The 23,519-nt window shown below is 41.1% G+C and overlaps 1 protein-coding gene across 1 annotated transcript in view; it reads right to left on the bottom strand.

Annotated features, from left to right (window-relative positions):
- The window catches only part of COLQ (collagen like tail subunit of asymmetric acetylcholinesterase), a 46,945-nt gene that overhangs the window by 5,593 nt on the left and 17,833 nt on the right, over window positions 1–23,519 (bottom strand). The window contains exons 4-16 of the mRNA XM_087772186.1: window positions 22,706–22,750; window positions 21,973–21,999; window positions 20,209–20,280; window positions 17,771–17,833; window positions 16,721–16,747; window positions 16,026–16,070; window positions 15,223–15,258; window positions 14,202–14,282; window positions 9,557–9,653; window positions 7,598–7,737; window positions 4,582–4,701; window positions 3,860–3,980; window positions 1,438–1,540 (exon numbers count right to left, since the gene is read on the bottom strand). Coding sequence (XP_087628312.1) covers window positions 1,438–1,540; window positions 3,860–3,980; window positions 4,582–4,701; window positions 7,598–7,737; window positions 9,557–9,653; window positions 14,202–14,282; window positions 15,223–15,258; window positions 16,026–16,070; window positions 16,721–16,747; window positions 17,771–17,833; window positions 20,209–20,280; window positions 21,973–21,999; window positions 22,706–22,750 — 977 coding nt within the window. The remainder of the gene's footprint in view (window positions 1–1,437; window positions 1,541–3,859; window positions 3,981–4,581; window positions 4,702–7,597; window positions 7,738–9,556; window positions 9,654–14,201; window positions 14,283–15,222; window positions 15,259–16,025; window positions 16,071–16,720; window positions 16,748–17,770; window positions 17,834–20,208; window positions 20,281–21,972; window positions 22,000–22,705; window positions 22,751–23,519) is intronic.

Genomic DNA, 23,519 nt, shown 5'->3' with positions numbered 1-23,519 from the left:
ACTCTACCTACTGAAGACGTGACCAGAGGTGTTAATAAAATGAGAATTTTGATGAGGTTTTATTGCTAGCATATGTCTAAGTGAATAACTCATCCATCAGATAATCCATAAGCTGTGGATTAAGCAGCCATTAAGCAGGTCCTTAAAACTATGTCCTTGGATAACCCACATTCTCAGAAAACCAACATAAAATCTGAACTGAAGGTGTGTGAAATACGAGGAGGGATTTGGGCACTGGAAAGAGTAGAAAATGGGAAAATCAGTTCCAGCAGAGCTCTCAGAGGATAGGGTGTTTTGGGATGAAACTCCCATGGGAGTGCCATGCTTACATACTTATCCCATTTTACTCATGATTCACAGCTTTTTCTTTAGTTTAGCAGATAATTTGAAGACTGCAAAAATAAAGGATCTCAGTTGCTCTTCACAACTTGATTATATGTGGAAAGTGAAATTTATAAAAATTTCTCAAGCTTCTGTGGTGCTGTTTTTGGCACCAAACTTCAGGCTTTTAGAAGGGAATAGTTTTCACAGTAGAAAACAGCTCCACGCTGCCTGAAGGTGAGATCTCTGTAAAATGTTTCAGGTTGTCAGATTTGCTGGTAATCTCTTACACCAGGAGTGCTCCAACAATTGCAGTGGAAGGATTAGCACAGCACTTGATTTACAAAGACATCCTGTGGTTTCTTATGCCTGTCAATTAGCACATTATTCTTCCATGAATGATGAGGGCTCTGCACATAATTTCATTTGCAAATTAAATGTTTCCTGTTAGCCAGTAACAATACCTGACATTTAAATAGAGGTACTGCTCTCGGAGGCAAAATGCTGACCAGAGGAAGCTGCTTAAACAAAGGCAGAGAAGGCAAGTCAACAATAAGCAGATGTTTTAAATGAAGGACATTGCTAAGCAGATGCATGGCTTTGCATCTGCTGTTGAGTGAATTTCCTGGTCTTTGGAAAAGCTGATAGATTCAGAAACAAAGATACCCCTAGAATACCCATTAATGGTAAGGGCAACAGGAGGTCTGTTGGAGGTTGTGGTTTGGGGTTTTTTTTCTTTCAATGTGATCATTTCCTTCTCGTGGTCTTTCCTACTCTTGGTATGTTATGGGTGAACATTAATGCAATGTTAATGTCACCAAACAAGGAAATCTTTGCAAGCAGCGGGCAAACATACGTCTATGTGACCTTCATTCATTTTGTGCAGTAAGAGGCATGTGCTTTTTACTCAGAGATAAGATTTAGCCCTTAAACTCAATGATATGCAGAAACAAGCTGACTTTTTCTCCCTCACTACCTGCAGCGGTCCCAGTGGAACAAGGTTTAAGTGGGTAATACTTTTCTTTTTTAAAGCTGGCAAAGAGAAAAAAAAAAAAGAAAAAAAGAAAAACACAACGAAAAAAACCCTGAACCAAAGTGAAGACAGCTCATACATACCCAGGGAGATATGTTTTACAGGTGAAATATCCAAAATCCTTCCCATCGCAGTCTTCAACCCCCTCGTGTCTGTAGCCATCTCCGCAGTAAGCACGGCGGCATCCTAGTGAAAAATACAGAAAGAAATACCTTCAAGGCACTTCATGTGTAAAAGAAGCAGGTGAGGTAAGTGGAACTAGATTTTTAAGGGTAAAGTATAAAACAAGGCATTTTGGGGAGGGCATCCTGTAAGGAACGTCTTAGGAGGAGCAATATTCTTCACTACAAAGAATATGGTTTTTTTAGCCTAATTTCAATGACCAATGGAAAGAATGGATAACTACTAAAAATAATTATTACTAAAAATAATTACTAAAAATAATAAATGCTAATCACAACAGCATTTATACTAATAATTATTATTACCATAGATAACTGCTATCAAAACAAATTAAAGGAAGCATAAAATACAGTTAATAAATGATTTGCAGAAGTCACAATTTAAAAAAAAAACACTCTGAGGTCTTTAAGTGGTTTGAAAATCCCAACCTAGACCTTTACCCAATATTGCATATTATCTATGTGTGTCTACTGCAAGTGAGTTCCCACATATGAACAGAATTATGTAGACCTATTGCCTGTCTATCAAAAAAAAAAAAGTATGTAATGATCACCGAAAAGATGTTTTACCCACTACTGAATCCTACTAACTTGAGCGTGAGTGGGCCTTGTGACATTTTTTCATGGTGACCGGCAAGTAGGCTGCAGCAATTTGTGGGTTTGTTTGCTATTTTAGCAACTGGACTTTGCTTTTGATGTCTTCAACTTTTTGAGTATGGCTTTATAACTTGAACAAATTCATTTAGCTAAAATCCCTTTCACATCTTCTCGGAGACACTATTAAGCAACAGATTAAAAGGACACTCAAGAATGGGGAGTTTAGAAGAGTTAAAGTGGGTTATTTACAACTAGAAATGATTAATTAATTGCACCAAGGATCTGTTTGTTAGAAATTGATGCTTCTAAGAACAACGAGCCTATTTTACAGTTAAATCCACTTAACATTTAGTTAACCTTTTTGTTTTGCTTCAGTCACAAGAGCAGAATGATGACAATGTGCTCATTTCCAAGTAACTCAATGATAACTCTTTGGGTCACATCAGTGTCAGAAGTTTATGTATTACAAGGCCTTGATTGACCTGAAGCTTTGCCCAGTGTACAGCGCAAAATAATATGATGTGCCTCCAGACACACAATGTACAATTTTGCAGGCACTAGAACTAATGAACACTATTTTCCTGCATGCTTGTTCCCCACAGTTGATTGCAAATTTTAATTGAGTCAGTTTCTCATGCTTGGAGCCTGGAGAGCTCATGCTCTCTCACTGGATTACTCTGCAGTCAGGCAAGCTTGGGGGGGCATTTATTTATACGTCTCCCTATACCTGTTGCAACTGAATTGCCTCTGAAATCTCTTTTCTGTTGTCACTGAGAAGTTGGCTGGGATTTGTAAGTTATAAGGGGAAGGGTGGTGATGAACAGGCCAATGGATAAACTCAGATAGACTGTGGCTGCATACACCTCATTTTCAAAGTCAGGCTAAAAAATAAAGGGCTATAGAAATGAAAAAGAAAAATTACATCTTTTGGTGTTGGCTGATACCTGTTCTGAAATGTGAAGAAGCAGCCTTTTGCTAGAACCAACAGAGTACCAAACCTGCTGTGTGTCAGCTGTAGATGGTGTAGAGTGCTGAGCTCTGGGGAAGGAATCAAGTGGTAAAAGTAACTGAAAGGTAGAAGTGAAGGTGGCCACAGATGCTTTTATGCTTATATGCTCTTTGCTGTCCACAACCAGCAAAATTAAAGGAAGCTTGACTAGACAGGAATCAAATGTTGTATAAACCGATCAGTGAAGGTAGTAGGCTGACACCTTCCCTATGCAAGTGAATAACAAAATCCAAAGCGGTTTTACTGGACCCAGGATCTAGGTTACTATTTGATATAGCCAGCTTCAGTGTCTACTCTAAGGGGTTTTGTGGTGCACTGCAAAGTATGCTACATCTTTTGGCCAGAAAGCTGGCAGCCCCTGGGGAAGGTGTGTATGGAAACCAGCTGCTGGATTTGGCCCCTGAAATGCAGTGGTTTTGCTCTGACTGCAGAGATGCCTCTGCCCAGTGAGGTACACAGTCCTCAATGAGGATGCATGAGAGGTACTTGGCATCACCTCTGTCTTGTGCTGGTGTGTGGCATCCACGTGCGTGAAGGACCTGTTTTCTCACTCTGGCCATTGTGCCTTCCTCTCCCTGTGTCGGCACTCAATCCACAAACCACGCAAGCTCCCCTGAGTGAAACACTTGTGTGATTTACACAGCAGTGTACCCTGTGGAAACAACTAATGCACCTTCCTTGGTAGAAATAGGCTGCTCTTGGTGCGCTGTAACTTACTTATACAGTCATCAGTCACAACCGCATTGCCATCATCGCACTCTTCCCCGTCCTGTACGATCCCATCTCCACAGGTACCGCCATCCTCGAAGCGGTAATCCACAGGATAGAAAGGGGTGAGCTGGCCAAACAAACACACAGTGGTTACCGAACCGGACCACGAGCAGCCTGGCTAGCAAGCAGAGGTGAAGGGCTGTGGGAGGCAGATCCCACAACTGGGTGCTCATATCCCGCTATTTGGTGGTTCACGGGGTTTATACAGAATCTGATTCAAAGTCCAGTGGATACAAGAAGGATCCTACTGCTGATATCGGCGGGACTTAGCTTGAAGCAATAAGGAAACACACGGTTTTGGTTTGCAGGATTTGTCTTTTTCTTCAACTTTGTACCCTGGTGAGTTTTGCCTTATTTTTCATGAAATAAAAAAATGTTCTTTACTACTGTAATTCCCCAAACTCAGCCCCAGTATGTTCACCAGTGGAGCCTGATTCACAGGGAGGTTAGCAAAACGTGCAACACTGATGAGTTAATGCCTCAGTAATTAAGACTCCTGTGAACAAAAATGACAGAATTATGTACAGTTGTGGCAGTGCTCAAAAAATGAGCTTTTTCTCCATTTGCTTCATTGATTCTGTATGACACCTTAAGTACAGCAGTATGTTCTGTATGTAAAAATGAAACATACACTCACGAGTTTTCTGAGACCACAGTCATATTTTCACCTGGATTGGGAGCCATCCAAAGGTATCCTTGAAATACAAAGATCTCTGATCTCGTCTAAAAGCTAAGGCATTTTCAGTGTTTAACCGGTCCAATTCTTCTTGATTATTCACCACAAAAATCTGGGGCACAGAAAAAGAGGTGATTGGTAACCCTCTCAAGAAGTATTTTGGATTGTCATGGAATCTAGTATTGCCAACTGACGTATGTATCTGCAAATAGGTAAATCATTACACAGAAAAATCGTTTGGTTTTTTTTCAGAAACAGAGAGATGTGAGAACTTACAGCCATGGACTGCCAGACCATAAGAGGCTCCTTTGCGACTGGTAAGAAGAAACATGAGTTTCCAAAGGAGAATGGTCTTTCCTGAGCACCTAGCTATGGCTCCAATGGCCCCTATTTCAAAATGCACATCCACAGGTAACGATGATGCAAATATTCACGCACAATCATTGCTGAGAAAAACTGGCAGATACTCAAATGTTTAGATGCTGGAACGACTGCAAAATCCATATGCGCATAAGTGCTTTTTGCGGGGTCTGTCTATAAATTTTTAGGCATGCTCATGGCTACAAAATAAATAATGTATTGCTCAATGCAACCTTCACTTATCTTTTACTACTTTGTACTTCATTGAGATTTAATTGGCATTGAAATGCATGTTTCTTTATATGCATATACTTTAGTCTAAAGCCAAGTCTTTGATTAAACAGAAAAAATTAGTTCAAAATGGAAAAATGAGGACAAGCTGCTTTCTTACCAATTTTTTTAATGTCAGTCACTGAAATTGGCTGTAAGGGGCATTAAGAAATAATCTCTTCCTTCAGCAGCTTAATCAAATTAATTTTAGCAAGATTCAAACCACTTTTAAGTTAAGGAAAAGCAAATGGAGTGCTTCTGAGCAAAATGGATTTAAGGCTGAGCCTGATTCCCACCAGCATAAACAGAATTGGCTCTTTTTAAAACAAATTACCCTGAAATTTTTACATCACAGAATATTCCCATAGCCCTTGACAAAGGCCAATTTCATTAAAGAAGCATTGAATAAAAATGCCTTCAGCTTGAATGAAAGAAAGCAAAGAAATAGAAAGCCAGCAAAGAACTGATTCAGTAATTGTGTTCAGGAGCTCAAGTACCAGCCCCAGAGCTCCAATTTCTCTTGAAATCAATAGCAGATCTGTGCTCTCTGAAACTCTCTGTTACAGATACTGGCCTTCGAAATTGCAAAAGATTTAAAAACCGGAATGAACCTTAGCCAGTGACAGAAAACCAGTGCTTTGTTTCCCAGCCTCTCCACTCCTCTGGCAGAGCTGGTACCAGTGGAGTGGACGGGCAAGTGGGTGATGGCGCTGGGGATGTGCTGCGGTCAGATGCTGCTTTGGCAAACCACGCAACATGGGGACTGGGGGCACAGAGCACCGTCTCTGGGTCTTTGCTGTGTGCAACTATAGCAACCCTGACAGTAGTCGTCAAGTGGTACAAGGCAGGCTTCAAAGCTGCTACGTGAGGATCTGAACAGAATAAATAATAGCAATGTTTAAGCTCCTGCTCTTGGCATTTGAGGGAGTAAAACCAATGGGGTAGGCAAAGGGGGAGTGCTGCTCTGCAAGTGCTCCACTTTCAGAGCTGAGGCTTGCCTCTTTGCCGTCCCTCATTTCTGAGCAGGAAATGGCACTTGATCACCATCAAATGAGGGTTCATAGAGATACTGTAAGGTATATATATTTTAGGTAGTTGTTACACTCTCATTACTGCCTTTTAAGATCTAATATGAAACTGTGCTAGGTGGAAAAGGAGGGTCATAAGACCTACACAGAATATTGCAAACCTTATACCTTATCATATGAGTTCTCCATGCCATGAAATACATGATTGTTTTTTGCAGTAGTGTGCAGCATGATGTGATATGCACTTTATTTCATGCGCTTTCTTCTCTCACCATTGAGTTTTAAAAATAATGGGGCTTTTTTGTAATGCGACACAGACAGGGATGAGCGAGCAGCTGACAAGACTTGCAGCGCACTCCTGCAAAAGATTGAGTTCAATGACCCAGTTTAATGGACAGTGTTGTGAGTACGTCCCTTTCACACACTGTAACAGCTTTCTGACAAGGTGACAGATGGGAAACTTAACAAAGCTAATCACTGCTTATTGTCATTCAGAGATGACCTGACACCACGCAATATCCACTTGCATGAGTGCAGTGGCTGGGCTAAGCTGGTACACAGCAGCAAGGTAGCATTTTCATTGCTGATTAAGTGCTACAGTGCACATAGTAATAAGACAGGGATCAGCAGAAGGAAAAGTACAGAAATAGTATTTACAAAGCCCAAAGAAATCAGAGATGAAAGGGTGCTAGATCGCTTTCCACCAGTGACTCGCCCTTTAAAGTACTTTGTCCAATTTGCTCATAAAAATGCTTTCCAGAAGGCTAGAGATTGAAATTAGCTATATAAAGTGTATGTCGACAGACAGCAGCTCAGAATTGTGACTCCCATGGTTCATAGAGACTCCTTTTTGGTCCAAGGTAGAGGGTCCATACTTTAGGGGAAAAAGTTCTATTGTATATGTGAAATGCTTGACCTCAATATTCAATTCTGAAATTACTGTCTTTGCAGAAGAAGATATAAAAAATAAGCAAGAAAGAGATGCTTATTTCACTGACTAATCTGAAATATATTTCAATTTACTGAAATAAAAAGAACAGATTATATATGTACAGTAGGAGATGGAAGAGAGCATCCTCAGACTTGAAAAAAGGTTGCTAAACATGTGCTATGTCACTGATGGTTTGAAATATCTGCATTCCAGCACCTCCATCACACAACCCTCAGACTAGTTATGAGACCAAACTCTTTTGCACCAACTGGATCTCAGAGGTGGTGAATACTAGAAATATCACATTGCCTACATACAGACATCTTCCCTGTTAAATCCAAAATATCAGTGAGTACACGACCCCTTACAATAAAAGTACTTAAGAACTGCTCACATCCTCTCCCAGAAAATCAGCTTACCGCAGGGACTTTTGGATAACTGTGTCCAAACACAGGTTCCTCATATGATGGGTTATTCACATGTTGTGGGGATCTGCAGAGACATCTCCCCGGAGGCCCTGGAAGTCCTCTTTCCCCTTTTGGTCCTATTGCAAATTGCCCTAGGAAGCAAAATGCCAGGTTGCCTTGTTATGAAGTTAACATACAAAACACAAATGCAGCCTTAGTGGAAAAAGTACAGGTCAGGTGGATATATGCGTTTACGTAATTTTTCAGAGATGCTTATCTCCCACTAAATCCCCTAGGAACTGAAGGAAGTAGTTACCAGAACCACCAATTCCAGCACTTCAGGAGAAAGACAGACCAGGGTTTGTACCACAGTCATTTTTTTTCAGATCACTTTTTAAATTTTTCTACCAACTTTACAGAGAAAAAGAGAGGCTATTTGCTTAGGATTTCCAGATAAATGTCAGCCTGTTTGAAGCTACAGAAATTCAGGTCATGGTGAACACACAGATCACTCTACAGCACCTATGCACCATTTTAGTAGAGTCAGACTCTGTAGACATCCACAGCGCATTGGACTTGTGCATTTGTGCATCCACTTGAGCAATGCTGTTTCAGAGGTTTCTGTACAAGAAAACCCAACCAGAAATACCACAGTGCTACAAATAAAAATAAAAAGAAACACTGCTTTTTGACTTTCAAACTTTGGCAAGGATGCGCTACTCTGCAGAATTAGACTACGAGCCAATATGTTCATACGGCAAGCAGTGACATCATTACAGAAAGGTAATTTAGGATCAGAATTTATATTCTAGAGGAAAAAGATTAACAAGCCTGACATGTAAACTTTCTGTGGATGGAATAAAGCCTTTAAAAAGTAATCTCAGGATCTTGGTTGTCTTCCCATCAGCATGGTGAAAAATCTGCCCTCTGAAAACTTCCAGATATTTTACTTAGGAAAAGATGTTTCATAATGGGAGACATGAGATATGTGAAGATTTTGAAGCAGCCCCCAGCTTCACAGATGTACCATTTCCACACCACCAGAAGGAAGAGACCTCCTGCCCACCGATTTAAGCAAGGAAAGAAAAAGGGAAAGCAAAATGGAAGAGGACATTGAACAGATTGGCTGCAGTGCAAGCAGCTGTTGTCCATTTGGGGCAACAGTATTTTCCAACTGGTTTTGCTTTTCTTTTCAGGCACTTTAGCATATATCCAGGTTGAGAAAGCCCTATCTGAGGGTTCACTGTCACTGAACATTGTGGGTCGTGTGTTGTCCTTCATGTCTACGCTTGGTCTCACAAGTTGCCTAGAGTTCATGTTCATGCATAGTTTTGAAGCTGTACAATTATCAGTTAGAAGATTTTTCTTGTGATTTCTACAACATGCACAATTGCAGTGAGCATAGCTCTACAGCACTTAACTAAAAAGGGGGAGGTTTTTTTCACCACCCTTTTTTTCTCTCTGATTCCTATCCCTTTCCTTCTCTTCCCTTCCTTTCTTTCCTTACTGCCATTGTGACTTGAGGCTCATCTGTTTTTCTTTTACAGAGCTGCACAGGGTGAGTATGTCCTGGCTGATTAGAAATCGCAATCTTTCACTGTAAGCCAGGATATCTGGAGAAGCAGCAGAACTTTGATGATGGAGATGAACTAGTCCCTCCAAGGCTGCCAGATGGCTTTTCATCATCCCCATCTGCCAAAGTCCCACAGGTACCACATAGGCCATAGTTCTGGTTTTATTTGAAACATCAGGAACCATAATGTAGGCTTTAAAGTCAGGTATAGAGTCCTTATAATGGACAAGGATGTCATGACCTGCTTTCAGGAGAAATCCTCTCCTTGCTGTCAGTAGAGAAGCAAATGAAGCCCTGCAGCACTTTCTGCAAATGGGCTGATGTAGGTGTACGTGATGAGTCAGGAAGGGCTGGGAAGCAGGGACACTGTTTAGGAAATCAGCCGATTTCCTGCTTACCTGATCCTGAAGGTCCAGGGGGGCCCGGCTGGCCAGAAGGACCAGGCCTTCCAGGTGGACCCATGATACCCGCAGGTCCAATGTCTCCCTTTAGTCCCTAGGAAAAAAGAGGCATCCATTTATTTGCTAAACTATTAATAACACACAACCTCTTCCAGCTAGCACTGGCTTCCCTTTCAAGAAAGCCAAGACATTTGCCAATAGGAGCATGCAGCATGAACTTCATGGCCATCACCCCAGGGAAGAGGTGCTGTCCTCTTCTATGCGGAGACAGAAAAGTATGTCCAGGCAGGACTTCTGCTCCTAAAAGTGAGCGGTCCCAACAGATCTGCTCTGTGTGGAGTCAGGAATCACTCTGCTCTGACTCCAATCATTTGGTGGCCTTTTTTTAAGGATGCCTTTTTTACCCCTGGTAGCTCTCTAGGAGTCAGTGCAGCTCAGAAAGAAAGGGCTGGTGGAGCTGAAATAGGTGACCCTGGAAATCCCTAGTTACTGCACTAATACACAACAGGGAAAAAAAGAGAAAATTCAATAAGACGTCAGCAAGGGCTTCCACTGTGACATTTCCCAGTTTTAGGATGCAGTTTTTCAGAAGCATACTAATGACTTAGAGGCCCACCCTGTTTTCAGAAGTACTTTAGGTGCCTGGACTCCTGTATCTCCTTGATTTTTGCCGTGGGCATAGCTGTGTTAAAAAATGATTGGAAGGCAAGCAAGGGCTTGGCTTTACAAAGTGTAAGCTAGTGTGTGGCAACACCATGCTGACAAATGATGTCCCTCCAAAATGCTGTAAAATTACCTATGGGAGATGAGCTTACACACGGTTACCATACAAGAGCTAATATTCTGTAAAATCAGCCCTAATTTGCCTCATGGGAGCTTGTTTGTGCAGCCATACCCTTAGGCATTTGGAAGTTTCACCCTAGAACTGTTCAGCACCTTCCTATTTTTGCTCCTGAATTTAATGTGGTGACACTAATTAAAAATAACTATATTTATCTTCCTGCTCATATACTCTCCAAGGCTTGGATTTCTCAGCTTTATATTTCAGAAGTGTCTTACATAGCTTAAAGTTTAAATATCTGATTTGATTTTTATGTAACAGCATACATTATTTAGCATAACAAAAATGATGTGTGCTATGTAAGTTTTCCTTTAATGACAAAGGAGATGAGCTCCTTGAAGATGGTGTAATTCCAGGTTAATGTGCATTCACGGCTGCATGATGAGTGGTTGCATGTCTAATTTCAGAGTAATGAAGCATATATAGTAATATATGCTAAAATAATTTGCTGTTACATAATATGTTGTATTCCATGGATACAGTTGAATGTCACTTGCACCATTTCAACAGAGGAAGGTTGATTTTGCCATGGCCCATAAAGAAGTAATTGAATATTTGCTTTGTTTAATCCTATTAGGTAAGCTCTGTGCCATCAAAATATTCCAGGATTTATGTGAATGTCAGCGATGCTGATCCCTAATTACTTCTTACATTACGCAACACAGAACTGGCAGACCAGGATTTTGTAGCCCCCAAGAAGTCTGTGGGAAATCTCTTTCCCTCACACAATAGCAATCTGGCAGAGGCAAGCCAGGGCCAGTCGAACATGTACTGCCTGAAAATGAGCTGTCTGCTGTGTCTCCTGCTTTGGAGAAATGATTGCTTAATGCTTTCTTGTTTAGCACAGATAGATTAAATAATAATGGCAGAGATTTCTATTAAATATCTTTGCCTTGTTTCTTTTTACATGCACCCATGGCATTCAGAAAAGCTTTTCCCATGGACAGTATTTATATTTCTCTCCCTTCTTTCAAAGTAATGTTTTCTAAAGCTCTAAACAATTCCTCCTTATCAAGGCTGAAACCCTAAACTTGCTCCTTAGGGTCAATTCCCAAGTTACAAAGCTTTGAGTGTTATATCTCAGTCAGAGGGCAGTCAGGCTGTGACTTGTGACTCCCACCTCCTGGCCACCTTTTAGGAAGAGCCTGTTCCAGAGGCAGAGGAGAGCTGAAGAAGTCGGTGAGATAATCAAGACATATCTCAAAATGGAAGTGGAAGTGACACCTTCCTAATTTAGCTGCTTTTATCTAGGGATGTCAGCTGGATCAGGAGACAGGAAACGTCCCCGTGCTGATGGAAACTATCCTCAGCTGAACAAACAGCCAGACAGTAACTACAGCACTTAAAGGCAGCAGCCAAAGCCACAGAGCCTTAAAATGTCACTGTCAAGTTTTTTCAAAGGATTAGAAAAGAAGAAAGGAAATAGCTAGTTCACCAATTACAGAGGGAAGCCCAGTTTTCCTGCAGAAGATAAATGCTGAAATTGCTTTCAGGGCACCAGAAAGGGGTTTGTGTACTGACCCTTGGGCCTGGAAATCCTAATTTAGGGCCGGACTATAATTCTTTTAGTCACACTGATTGTTGCCTCAAATTATGACACGCCTTATGTCACCACTTTTTGATTAAGACACTGCGTAATGTGACAAAACACCTAAGGTCGAGTAAGGAGTGTACTGTGTTCAAATTGATCTGCAGGCGCTACATCTTCTCTTTGCCTTATGCTATGGAGACATATTGTGTACAAATTACTTTGGCAAGACAGACGAGCACAGTTTACAAAAAACAAAACAAACCACCAGCAAAGAGCATGCATCAGTTTTTAAAAACTGACAAATCAAGGACAAAAAAATATTTCTTCTGGGTCATCTAGCAGACTTACATTGCACATAACTTCCTTACTTGGTGACTTACTATTCCCTCCCCAAGACCCAATGTTAATTTTTCCCCACACTGGCTATTCTTTCACTTCAGATATTAGCTGATGGCATCAGAGCAACAGTGAAGCAGGGATGTGCCTCTGTTTGCAATGCTGGACGTAATCAGACTGCAAATAAAATGCTTTTAGCTAAGCCCGTTAACCATGGCATCTACAAGCTCCTGTATCTGAGCAGATCCACATTAACATGAAAGTCAGCCTAGCAAGAACGGGTTCCCTTCCCTGTCAGTCAGCGGAGAGAAACAGGCTCTGCAGGTGGCAATTCAGAGCACCAGGAACTGGTATCCTTTGTACCCCCAATATCATTGCTTAAAATAAATACACAAGGAAAGGTGCACTCAAAGAAGCCCATTTGGTGACTTTATCAGGTAACTATAACAATATTGCTACCTCCTCCTTCTAAAATGCTATAGTGGGGGAGTCAGTATCAAATTTACACATAATTCCTGGTCTTTACAATTCATCTGAAAGTCTGAGAAAAATAGTTCCACCAGCATAATTATTTTGAGCCCTAAATAAGGACCATTTGTCAACCATCCCATTCCTGAATGGCTTCCATACAAGATTACCATCCCTTAAGGTCGCTATGTGTCTTCCTGACCTTTCTCAGAGCAGAATATGTCCCTGGCATGCAGTACTATGGTGAGAACCGTCATATAAATATCCAGTCTAACAAATCAATCTTGCTTTAGTGTTAATAGAGGAAATGGGAAAAACAGAGAGGGTGTTTTAGTGCTTTGGTTCTGTGCACTGCGTCAGACATCTCCAAGGCCTTGTAGCTCTGCAAGCTGATCTGTGTTAACCAACGCTTGGACCTGGGCAAAGCCTGGCTCAACCAAATTGGATGGTGTGGACTGAAAGCATCCTCCAGGTGGGCCTGGCAGCAACAGCAGAGCCTGAACGGACACTGGATGCACACGTAGTGCATGTGCTAGAAACCAGGAGTGTATTACAGTGCAATACAGGACTGAGGTTTGGATGTATAGACCAGTGGTTTTCATTGCCACAGACCATATATCAGTTTAATCCATTACAGCGTACCATTCTTAGTGTATAGGCAGCTACTGCCAGTGCAGACAAGCAGTGTTTTTGCTAGCAGAAGTAGTGTAGCTCTTTGCACTGGTGAGCCAGGGAGAAAATTCATGGACAGGCAATGGGATGTCCCTTGCAAGATGCTGTCGCTGCCTCTCTGCCTGGAGCTGAGGTGAGGGGGGCTGGGTTTTGTAGCATCCACAGCAATCCTTCCCTCATTCAGAGCTCCAGAAATCCAATGTTTTCCTACAAACCTTCCTTCGCTCATCCCAGTGATCTGTTTTTGTGAGGGGCAGAGGATAGCACTTGGGCAGGCTGAAATGTGTTGAATTTTGGATATATCCCATTTGCCATTGCAGCCTACCAAGCTGTCTGTAAGTCGGGCAGCCCAGCTCCCTTAGTCAGCCCCAGGGCTAGCGATCTACAAAGTGTAAGGCCCCACAGAGTCATATCCAATACTGTCTGAGACCTGGACCTTGTGCCAACTCTCTAAACATCAGGTGGGGCTGGGACCATAGCTCTGTGTTGCTTAGGATTCAAAGGGGGGCAGTTTGAGGTCTGCTCAAGTTATATTCAATGGGTTCATTACCAAGCCAGGAAAAATGCAACTTTCCCCTGCTGCATGGCCAGGGAGCTGAATATTGCAGATAAGGCTCCAGCCCTAAAGCTGAGGCTTTAATGCACAGCCTGTGCATGCGTGTGAGGTGTTTCAGGGCTTCTGTCTTCTCCTGGCGTGACAAAGTGCATGGTACCAAGAGCACAGATCACACGGTCATATGGCACAACCACACAGATGCCAGGAGTCACAGGAATGGGAAACACCATGGTCCTACTTGTTTGCCTCGTTTTCCGGGTCTTCCTATAGGTCCTCTGTGTCCTGGTACTCCAGATTGTCCCTTTGGGCCCATCTCTCCCTTGGTGGGTGTGGAGGGAAGGAAACAGGACGTAAGTACAGAAATGCACATTACCTTGGTTATACCTGCCTTATACACGACAGCAGGTGGATCATGCTCTAATTCACATGATTCCTCTAGATAATGTTGGCACCATTTGTTTCTCAGAACATCAAAATTATAATAAAATATTTTAAAGCAAGCATAAAGAGAAAAATATCTCTCACAATTTGCCCAAATTTCCCTGAAAAATCCTTTCCTAAAGAGGAAGCCAAATGGAAAGAGCAGAAACATGCTCAGAGACTTGGGAAGGTCAAGGCTAGCAAAACTCTCTGACCCTTTTGGCAGTATCTTGCTTTGTGGTTAAGATGCACGTATAATAAAATCACTCAGGGAAAGGAAGGTGAATTCACTCATCTTCTAGCTTCCTTAGAAGAAACCATTATTTCCTTATCCTAATTTCAGAGATAAGATGTGATTATGTCATTAAATTATCCTCATTTAGGATTTCTATCCATAAAACAACCTCTGAATTGAGACTGGTTTTTAAGCACAGAATAACAACAATATCAAAACTGCTCAGGATTACCACTGCTATTTATAGTAGTGCCGTTTTGATTCAGAGTATCAAGAAGGAAATATTTATTATCTCCAAGTGAATAACAGCCAAACAATTAGGCCATTTATGAACCTATAATCAAGAGTGTGAACCTGTTAAACAGGAGGAAGATTATGGCTAAAACAATGTTCTGGGGAAAAAGAGAAACAAGAACAAACAGCTACTTCTCAGAGTTTTCTCCTAAGATAAAAAGCCTAAAGAATTTGATCAACTCCAAGAAGTGTCGGTCATTGAGTCAAGCAAGACCTTCAATGCCTTATACTTTCTGGGATGTCCCTGAAGCTGTTCATTGACCCTATGCCAGTACTTAACACAACTCCTCAATACATCGTGCCCACTTACTTTTTGTCCCAGCATTCCAGGGAAGCCTATTTCTCCCTACAAAGTAAAAGGAGAAAAAGCATCAAAAAAATGCGGAGTGATCTTTGACAAAGCAGCACCTTCCTTGGAAGGAAGAAAATCAAGTGCCATGTACTGATATTGGTTTAAAAACCCATGCTGTGACTCAGCACTGCGGGTGATGTTGTAAGTGGAGAATTATAAACAAAATTTTACTGTAAAGCCCCTTGTACGATAACACTACTCCTCTGTCTGATCCCCTGCTGCCTGCTTCCTCTCCTCCGACAAAAACATCCCAGTTGTGCTTTGTCCACAGACAGCCCCGCTATCTGGACAACTCCTAAAGCCTGCCTTTGGGAACAGCCTTTCTCCATTTAAATCAAAAGCAGTTTACTTTTCCTTTCTTGGTTAAAAGAACCCCCAAGTCAAGAATCTCCTTTTTGGTTTTTTTTTTTCTTTTTTTTTTCCTCACGGCATTATCATATCGCCAGCCAAAAGCATTTTGGCAAGCTGTTGTGGTTCTGGACTGCACAGGCCAGGAAAGACTAAGGTTACCTCCAGGGAAATCCCCCTCTGACTCTTCACCCCACTATGCGCTGGGGCTGGGGGGCACATGGACATGGAGGCTGCCCCACTGCCCTCGGGTCAGGTAGGACCACTGCTTGCCCTCACCACTCTTGTCCTCCCAGAAAGATACCTCCAGGCTCCCTTCCTCCATACCGCTCCTGGTTTTTGCTATCAGAAGTACATTAGTCCTCTTGTGCATGTTCAGCTAAAGCTCACAACCATTTGGAAAAGAAAATTACCTGGTCTCCTTTGACTCCTTTGTCACCCCTGTCACCTCTGGATCCCTGGAGAGAGATAACAGGGTGACAACAGCTTAATTACTACCATTTCACAAGGAAGCAAAAAACATTTCTCCCACACGAGGCATTATTTGGAGTCACACAGAATACAGTAATATCTTCAGAGTAAGGTATATGGTAGATACCCTAAAATGTGTCTTTATTACTTTCATTGATATTATAACAGAATTAAGAGTAAGGTTTGTAGGAAAAGGGACTGATTCTCCCCAGATAATTACTTTAAATACATGCTTTCCTGGATGTAATACTTCCAAACTTTATTTTTTCCCCCAGTTGGCTTCATCCACATTCAGGTCCCACTGTATGGTCTTACAGTAAAAACTGTCTCTGTGCTAAAGTATATAGAGCCTAAATAAACCAGACCAACAAATAGGGATTATTATGCCCATTCTACAGATGGGGAAAGTGTAGTGTGGTGCACTGTAGTAACTTGTTCATAAGAAGACGGGGTGTAAAACTCACTTCTTTAGCATCCCAGCCCAAGTCACAAGACTGTGCTCCTTCTTGATGCTTGTTTTCATTTCTCAGTGGGACCTTTAGACTTCATCAAAATTCAATCTTGTTTCTACAGTTACTTTTTTTTACATAACTGTTTCCAATTGTTAAATTATACATTATTCTATTGTCACACTGACCTTTTCTCCTCTAGTTCCAGGAAAACCCTAAAGGGAAAGATAGATATTTTAATGTTTCTCACTTTCAAAATTACCCAAGAAGCAGGACTTTCAAACTTTAAAATGAAGAAAAAGAATGAAGCACAAATAATTAATTGCATTGACTTGTAAATGCAAATCAATATTTATAGCTTCTAAAATTGCACTGAAACAGAACTATGACATATGAATTAAAGGCAAGACAACTCAGCCCAAAAGCCATTGTGAAAAAGCCAGGTAAAGCCAGCAGGTTTGATATTGCTTTTAAAATTGAAACAAGGGAAATAAAATGTAACTGAAAGTGAATAAAGCCTTAGATGCCACAATTAATGATCTAAAATAATTTTAGCAATAATTTCCTCTTCTGTTTTCTATCTTTTTCCTTGTGGAACATCCTTAAATTACACTTAAGTAATCTTCTAATGTGAAGATTACTGTAAAACTGAGTTTCTCTTCAAGAAACATACAATAAACAATAGTGCTCAGTTCTTCTTTCCAGTCCCTTATTTGAATAAATTAATTACCTAATTTTTTTCAGGTACCTTAAAATATTGTGGCCTGAATTTGTAAAGGCAGAGGCTATGCTATAGGCAGTGATGTAGAGATGCTAGAACATCCAGACCTAATTGTGCTTACTATCCAACTATTGATATGCATGCATAGTTTTAGTAGAGGACCAAAATGGTCTCCACAGTCTTATGAGGTGGGTGGAAAACATTGCAGACGCAAGTTAATGCTGCAGATACACTTGAGAACTCCAGTTTTCTAGTGGGATACAATTATATGTAAGTTTTGCTTTTAAAATAAATTTTTGTATTACAGTAATTTGCACCAAAGCATTTTTATGAAAAGCCAAAAACACAGCCAAGCCCAACTAGACAACATAACCTTGCTTGAAGGAGAACATATCTTTTTAGCTGTATTAGAAAAGCTGTATCTTGATAAACGTTTTCCAGCAAATTCATGAGGGAAGCAGCTGTCAGCAGAGCATTAGAAACCAATGTCTGAAAATGCAGTGTTTGGTTAACAAACCTTGGAGCCCATTGGTCCTCTTGTACCTGGCAATCCCATCACACCCAACTCTCCCTTTTCACCCTAAAGGGGTCAATAAAGAGAGTTATTTATTGTGGCTCTCTGACGAGGTCATATTTGAATGTCTGATAGTTTAGCGGTTCAGGTTTTATGTCAAATAGTTGAGACAAGCCTGACCTTGGTGTAGCTTTGTAGTCAGAAGTCTATATTGCAATTGTATTCTGCCTGAGTCTTCATATGTTAACTTATTCTTCTATTTGCATTTTTCTGGGTGCGTAACTTGTGCATCAGTTTTGCCAGATGCTATTAAAGGACGTGCAGGCAAATTAGCAGCAACGGCGCATTGTCTCTACCCAGCATCGCTTCCACTGAGTTGCAGAAAAGAAAGGTATTTTGCTGCAAGCCCTTTACGGCTTGGGGAGGCACAGAAATTACTTTTGTTGTAGTTCTGAGACATCATGTGCTTTACAGTGGTTTGGAGCCAGTAAATTATGAAAAGGCTTTACAACAGCTTCTCTGGCTGCTGTCAGCTAATTATATCTAGGGTGAAATACAGAGTAGTCCCTGCAGACATGCAGCAGCCCTACCAGCAGAATACAGCTGGCTCTCATTCTCCTTTGGCTTTCACTGTCCTAGTAGTGGAGAGGATTTTCTTGTTGGCTGCTGCCCCGGCAGAAGTTCAGAAAAGACTTGAAGAAACAAAGGAGAAATGAGGATTGGACCAAGGTTGTGTCAAAGAAAGAGAAGGCAAGTAAGGAGGCCCAGCTGAAGAAATAGAAGGCACAGAGATGGGAATGAGAAAAAAAAGACCAAACAGCAGCTTACTGGAGATTTACATCAAGAAGAAGATGAAGCAAAATGACTATAGTGAAGATCAGTATCAGGAGTTTGGGACGATCAGCAATCAGAAGAAGAGAAAGGAAAGAGAGACACAACAGATGGAAGTGAACATAGAGATTTGCTGGCATCTATTCAACTGGAGCCTTCATTGACAGGCAGGACACCAAAATTTATAAAGATCAGAAGAAATGAAAGTGTGAACCCATCTAAAGAACAGAGGTATCAGAGGAAACAATAAAAGCAGAAGAATTGGAATCAAAGAGCAAGTCGGACTTGCAGTCAAAGTATAGGAAAAAGTATTACTACTGAATGTGAGGGATGCTTCTAGGAGTGTGATGAAAAAGCATAACAACAGACAAAGAGGAGAAAAAAATCAAAATTAGGAAGACTTCATAAATAAAACTAGAGCTTATATAAGGAAAAGGCCCAGTGAATGAGTTTTCTGATTGCCGTGCTCTCAGTAATCAGACTATGAGGGACTGAGGTAGTTGAACTTTCCTTCTGCCCTCACTGCACCCACTGTGAGAAATCACAGCACACTGCATTTTGGGGGCACCATTTCTCATCTCACAGTTCAAAGTGAACCTTGGCTCCTTTTTTGTACATAGTCTCTTGCTGATTGCCTACATTCCCACATACTATAATATGATGTTCCTCATCTAACACAGCTGTGAAGAGCTTGAGGATCTGCTTCCCAGGTGTGGCTTGACTTCAGAAGTCATCTACTATTATTCTTGCAGTAGCAAGAGCTACTGCATCACATCCTCTGAGGTGGGGGTACCAACCTTCATGGAGCAAATGAAGAGGCAAAGATTTACTGCAAAATGCAGTTTCAAACTAAACATTGTGTGCAGTTCTTTTGCCTGATGCATACTGGATTGAAGAAAAGTAAGTTATCTCAAAAGTCCCAGTAGAAACTCCGTATACTGTGGCTCCTGTGAAGAGCTGTATACTTTTTGCATAAGCTAATACTCAGTAAAGGACTGTCCTTCAGCTTTTTTATAATAAATGCAGATGAAGCAACCACTCTGCAGTAGCAAAGCGTGTCCCGCCATTTCTTCTGCTGTTGGCTATGGAAAATCACAGAAATGAATATTTGTTTGTATGGGAACGAACTTCAAAGATCTGATTAGCAACCCACATGGTTTGTAATCTCTTTCCCCTGACATCAACCTGGTATTTTCCCTGTCATCACATGGGCACACAGTTATGCTGCCAAGAAGTACACATTCAGGCAAAGAGAGCATCATAAATGGCAGTCACAAAGATGACGATCAGTTTTGAAACACTGATTTGTGTGATTGCGAGACACCAGTGGTTATCAATGAGTCTTCATTGGATTGACTTTCAATTTCCCTTTCATGTATTTTAATCAACATAAGAAGTGCTACAGGGGCTAGGCTGAAGGTGCAGTAACCTAACCCTAGACTGCGCAGGGCTTTGCAGAGCAGTGTAAGAAACGGGGCAAGCACAGAGAGTCCTTGCGCTGCTGCAGCTTCCCAGCCTCCAGCAGGCAGTGGTTTAGAGACTTCCCGAGACAACTGTTGTGTTCAGATCGTGAGGTTGAACAGGTGATCCCATGTGAACTTTAGTCTTACCTTCGGTCCCACAGGTCCAGGCCATCCTACTGGTCCTGGCATCCCAGGGACGCCCGGGGGACCTGGTCTACCCTTGAACGGAAAACATCAGTTACAAAGATTCATGTAACATTCCTACCCACAGGCCTCCACTGCAGATAGGAGATATGGAAGAATAAAGTATTTTCAGGAAAAGAACTGCAAATGCTTCTTTACCTTGTTTTTAATACAAAAAATACTATATTATATTCATAATACAGTTTGTGTTGATGCTACTGGAGGCAGCAGAAATACCAGGTTATACTGATTCAAATAAATACATTAGCTACAGAGTAAATCTACGTGCAGTCAAAATAATCATCCTAAAACCCCAGTATCAATAACTTAAATCCTCTTTTCAGTTAATAATACAATGCAAATGAAAAAGACCTGCATGTAATTATATCAGTACGAATCCAATTTACATTAAGAACAGAACCAAATCTTTAACTAAGATATTCCTATTTTTATTTACTATTATTCTTATTCTGAACATTCTCATATTACTAGCTATACTTGCTCTTTATTAGCTACTATATGACTAGCAATAACTACATACATAGTTATTTGTCTGTTTTAATTACTGTCTCTAAATCACTCTTTGAGTTTCATCTCCTAAAATGCTGCAGATTAGTGCTATTCCACTGCTTTACGCCACTTGACAATATGACCTTAGAAATGTCATCATGACATTTTGGGGCTAAGAGTGACCTCCTACAAACGAGACAACTTTTAGCAGGAGTTATTCTGTTTTATTTCCAACCTGGATAACTTCCCTTTTGGGACCTACTAGTTTTTGTCAGAAGAGTAAGTAAGTACTGATGTACCATGTTTAAGGCTTGCACTCTCTTGTAGCTCAGTGGGTGACTCTGAGCCATTACTGTTTTGAACACTTGAATTTATATAAGTAATATTTTTTTTACTGTAGGGCATTTGCAATTTATATTAAAGAAAAAGACCTCTTTTGTTTATGTTTTGTATTTATTTGAATTACTAAGTGGTAGCTGGTGTTAAAATCCTTTGTATATTATTAGAAGGGTGTTAAAATCCTTGGTATATTATTAGAAGGGTACTTCTTTTCCTGGTTAGTGACTACCCCCTGCGTATCTCCGATTTCATCCTGCATTTCTGTCTTCTTTTAAAGTTAATTATATTAAATGGAGGTACTTAGCGACTAAGATAACGCATTCTGTTTCATCACATGTAGGGCCACATATTTTTGACAATATATCATGGCTCATATGTCACCAAGCATAGGACTGTAGTCAGCACATTGCATTGGTGCCAAAACTTTGTAAGTATAATCATTAATGGGTATTCCTCCTTTGGGGGTATTTGGCCAAGACTTGTTTAGACTTTGGAGGAGTAAAAAGTTTGGTTTTGCTTTGGGCTTTTTTTAGTACACCTTTTATGACAGCTCCCATACTCTGCTTCCCCTGTCCACAGAGACGTAATTCAGCTAATTTCCCACTCTGTTTTAATAGTCTGGCCAGTGCTGCATGCTCTTACTGAGGGAATTTGTCGAATTCAAACCAGCTGGGACAGCTCTTCAAACCAAAGGGCCCAGCTCTCCAGCCCTGCACCCAGAGCTCCCTACCACCCATCCTGGGTACCAGGGGAAGCAGCACAAACCTGTTAAACTTCAACGTTAGCTAATTTTTATTTAACTATTGTCTGTACCCTGCTCTGACAGCTGCTATGTGCCAAGTATTAGACGGGTGTCTGAGACAGCACCTTCATTCATACCTTTCTTCCTGGCCTGCCAATCTCCCCCTGCCAGAGAAAGGAATATATTAGTCTCATAGGCACCACATGAAGCACAGTGGCTCATTAGTTAATGCATTTATAAAAAAAAAAATAAATTGTGAATATCTTTGTGTTCAAGACTTTGCTTCCAGAGGTAAAATGAGAAGAATTGCTTTAGCAGAGCTCCTTGGTTCTTCCTGTGTTTTCAGTCCTAAATCTATAGTCACCCCCTTGTATAACAAAGCATGTAATTACGTGCTCAGCTTCAGGTATAAGGCTCCTTAAGCATCATTGTGGAGCAAATGCTTTGCAGAGCTGAAGCCTTAACTTAACATATAGACCACTTTTAACATCTGAGTTGACCCACACAGTTAACACTGCATGGGAGAGCTCTGCTTCTCACGTCCTCACATGGTGGTCAAAGGCTGTTGGATCAGTAAGATCACTGACTTGTGCACCTCAGCTACTTTCTTAACACATACTGTAGACATAGGTAGCTATCATGACAATCCATAAAAAAAATTTCAGGATTGAAAATGAACACTGAAAGATGAAGATTTAAATAGTAGCTTCAAACCAATTCACAGCTTTACATTTCAAATTAAAGCAAATCCCCACATCCAAAAGGCCCACCATTGACTAAACAGACAAGGAAAAAAGTTAACACAAGTGCCCCCCATCTCTTTCCTTGCCCCCTCAAAAATACACTAAACTCCATAACACAGACACTTACTTTCTCCCCTTTTGGTCCCATTATACCAGGAATTCCTTGTGGACCCTAGGGAGGAAAGTGAATGCATTAGTCAGAAGGCACAGGCAGTTGTCTTACCTCAACCCGTGGCCCTGTAGGTGTCTCCTGGGAACAGTGTGAGCCCACAAGCTTAGGGAGTTGGATGTGGTGTTTGAATGTGGTGTCTAAATGCCAGGTCTGTGCCACTGCTGAACAGCACGCTGGACTGAAATGAGAAGTGCAGGGTCATCTTCTAGATGAAGAAAACTAGCTAGCAAGAAAAAAGGCCTAGGGCAAAGGAAAGATGAGAAGTTATTGGAGCCTTGAAGAATTAGCGACAACGAGGGCACAGAGACACCGTGTCAGCTGGCAAAGGAGGTCAGCCAAAGGGGCGGTAAGGGGAGTGGCATAAAACATGTGGGATGGGCTTTGCAGTGTGGTATGGACATGGAAGATCGATGCGCTTCTGAATCCTGAAGATATTTCTCTCTCTCAGATAAGGCTGATTCTCCTTTCAGGAGACTTCTTAATCCAGATAGACCTTGAACCCCATCTCAGAAAACAAATCAGAAAAACAGTTTTGTTTCTAGAATGCTTCAGTTCACAGACCACCTTTTATTTTTGAATGACTAAGGAAAAACATCCCATGAACCTCCATCAAAGGAGCATCAGATTCAATGTACAAATCACTCCAGGTTTGGATCCTGGCTTATCCTGTCTTATACTGTCCAAACCATGATGCAAATTGTACATGGGTAGAAGCAAAGTGTACCCTCAAATGCAAGTTACTACAATTATTTTAGTCAGTAGAGTAATT

This window comes from Nipponia nippon, unplaced genomic scaffold, assembly GCF_047370975.1.
Source record: "Nipponia nippon isolate SJK-2023a ecotype South Korea unplaced genomic scaffold, ASM4737097v1 scaffold_1, whole genome shotgun sequence".
In the NCBI taxonomy this organism is placed as follows: Eukaryota; Metazoa; Chordata; class Aves; order Pelecaniformes; family Threskiornithidae; genus Nipponia; species Nipponia nippon.
This window is presented reverse-complemented; position numbering and strand designations above follow the sequence as displayed.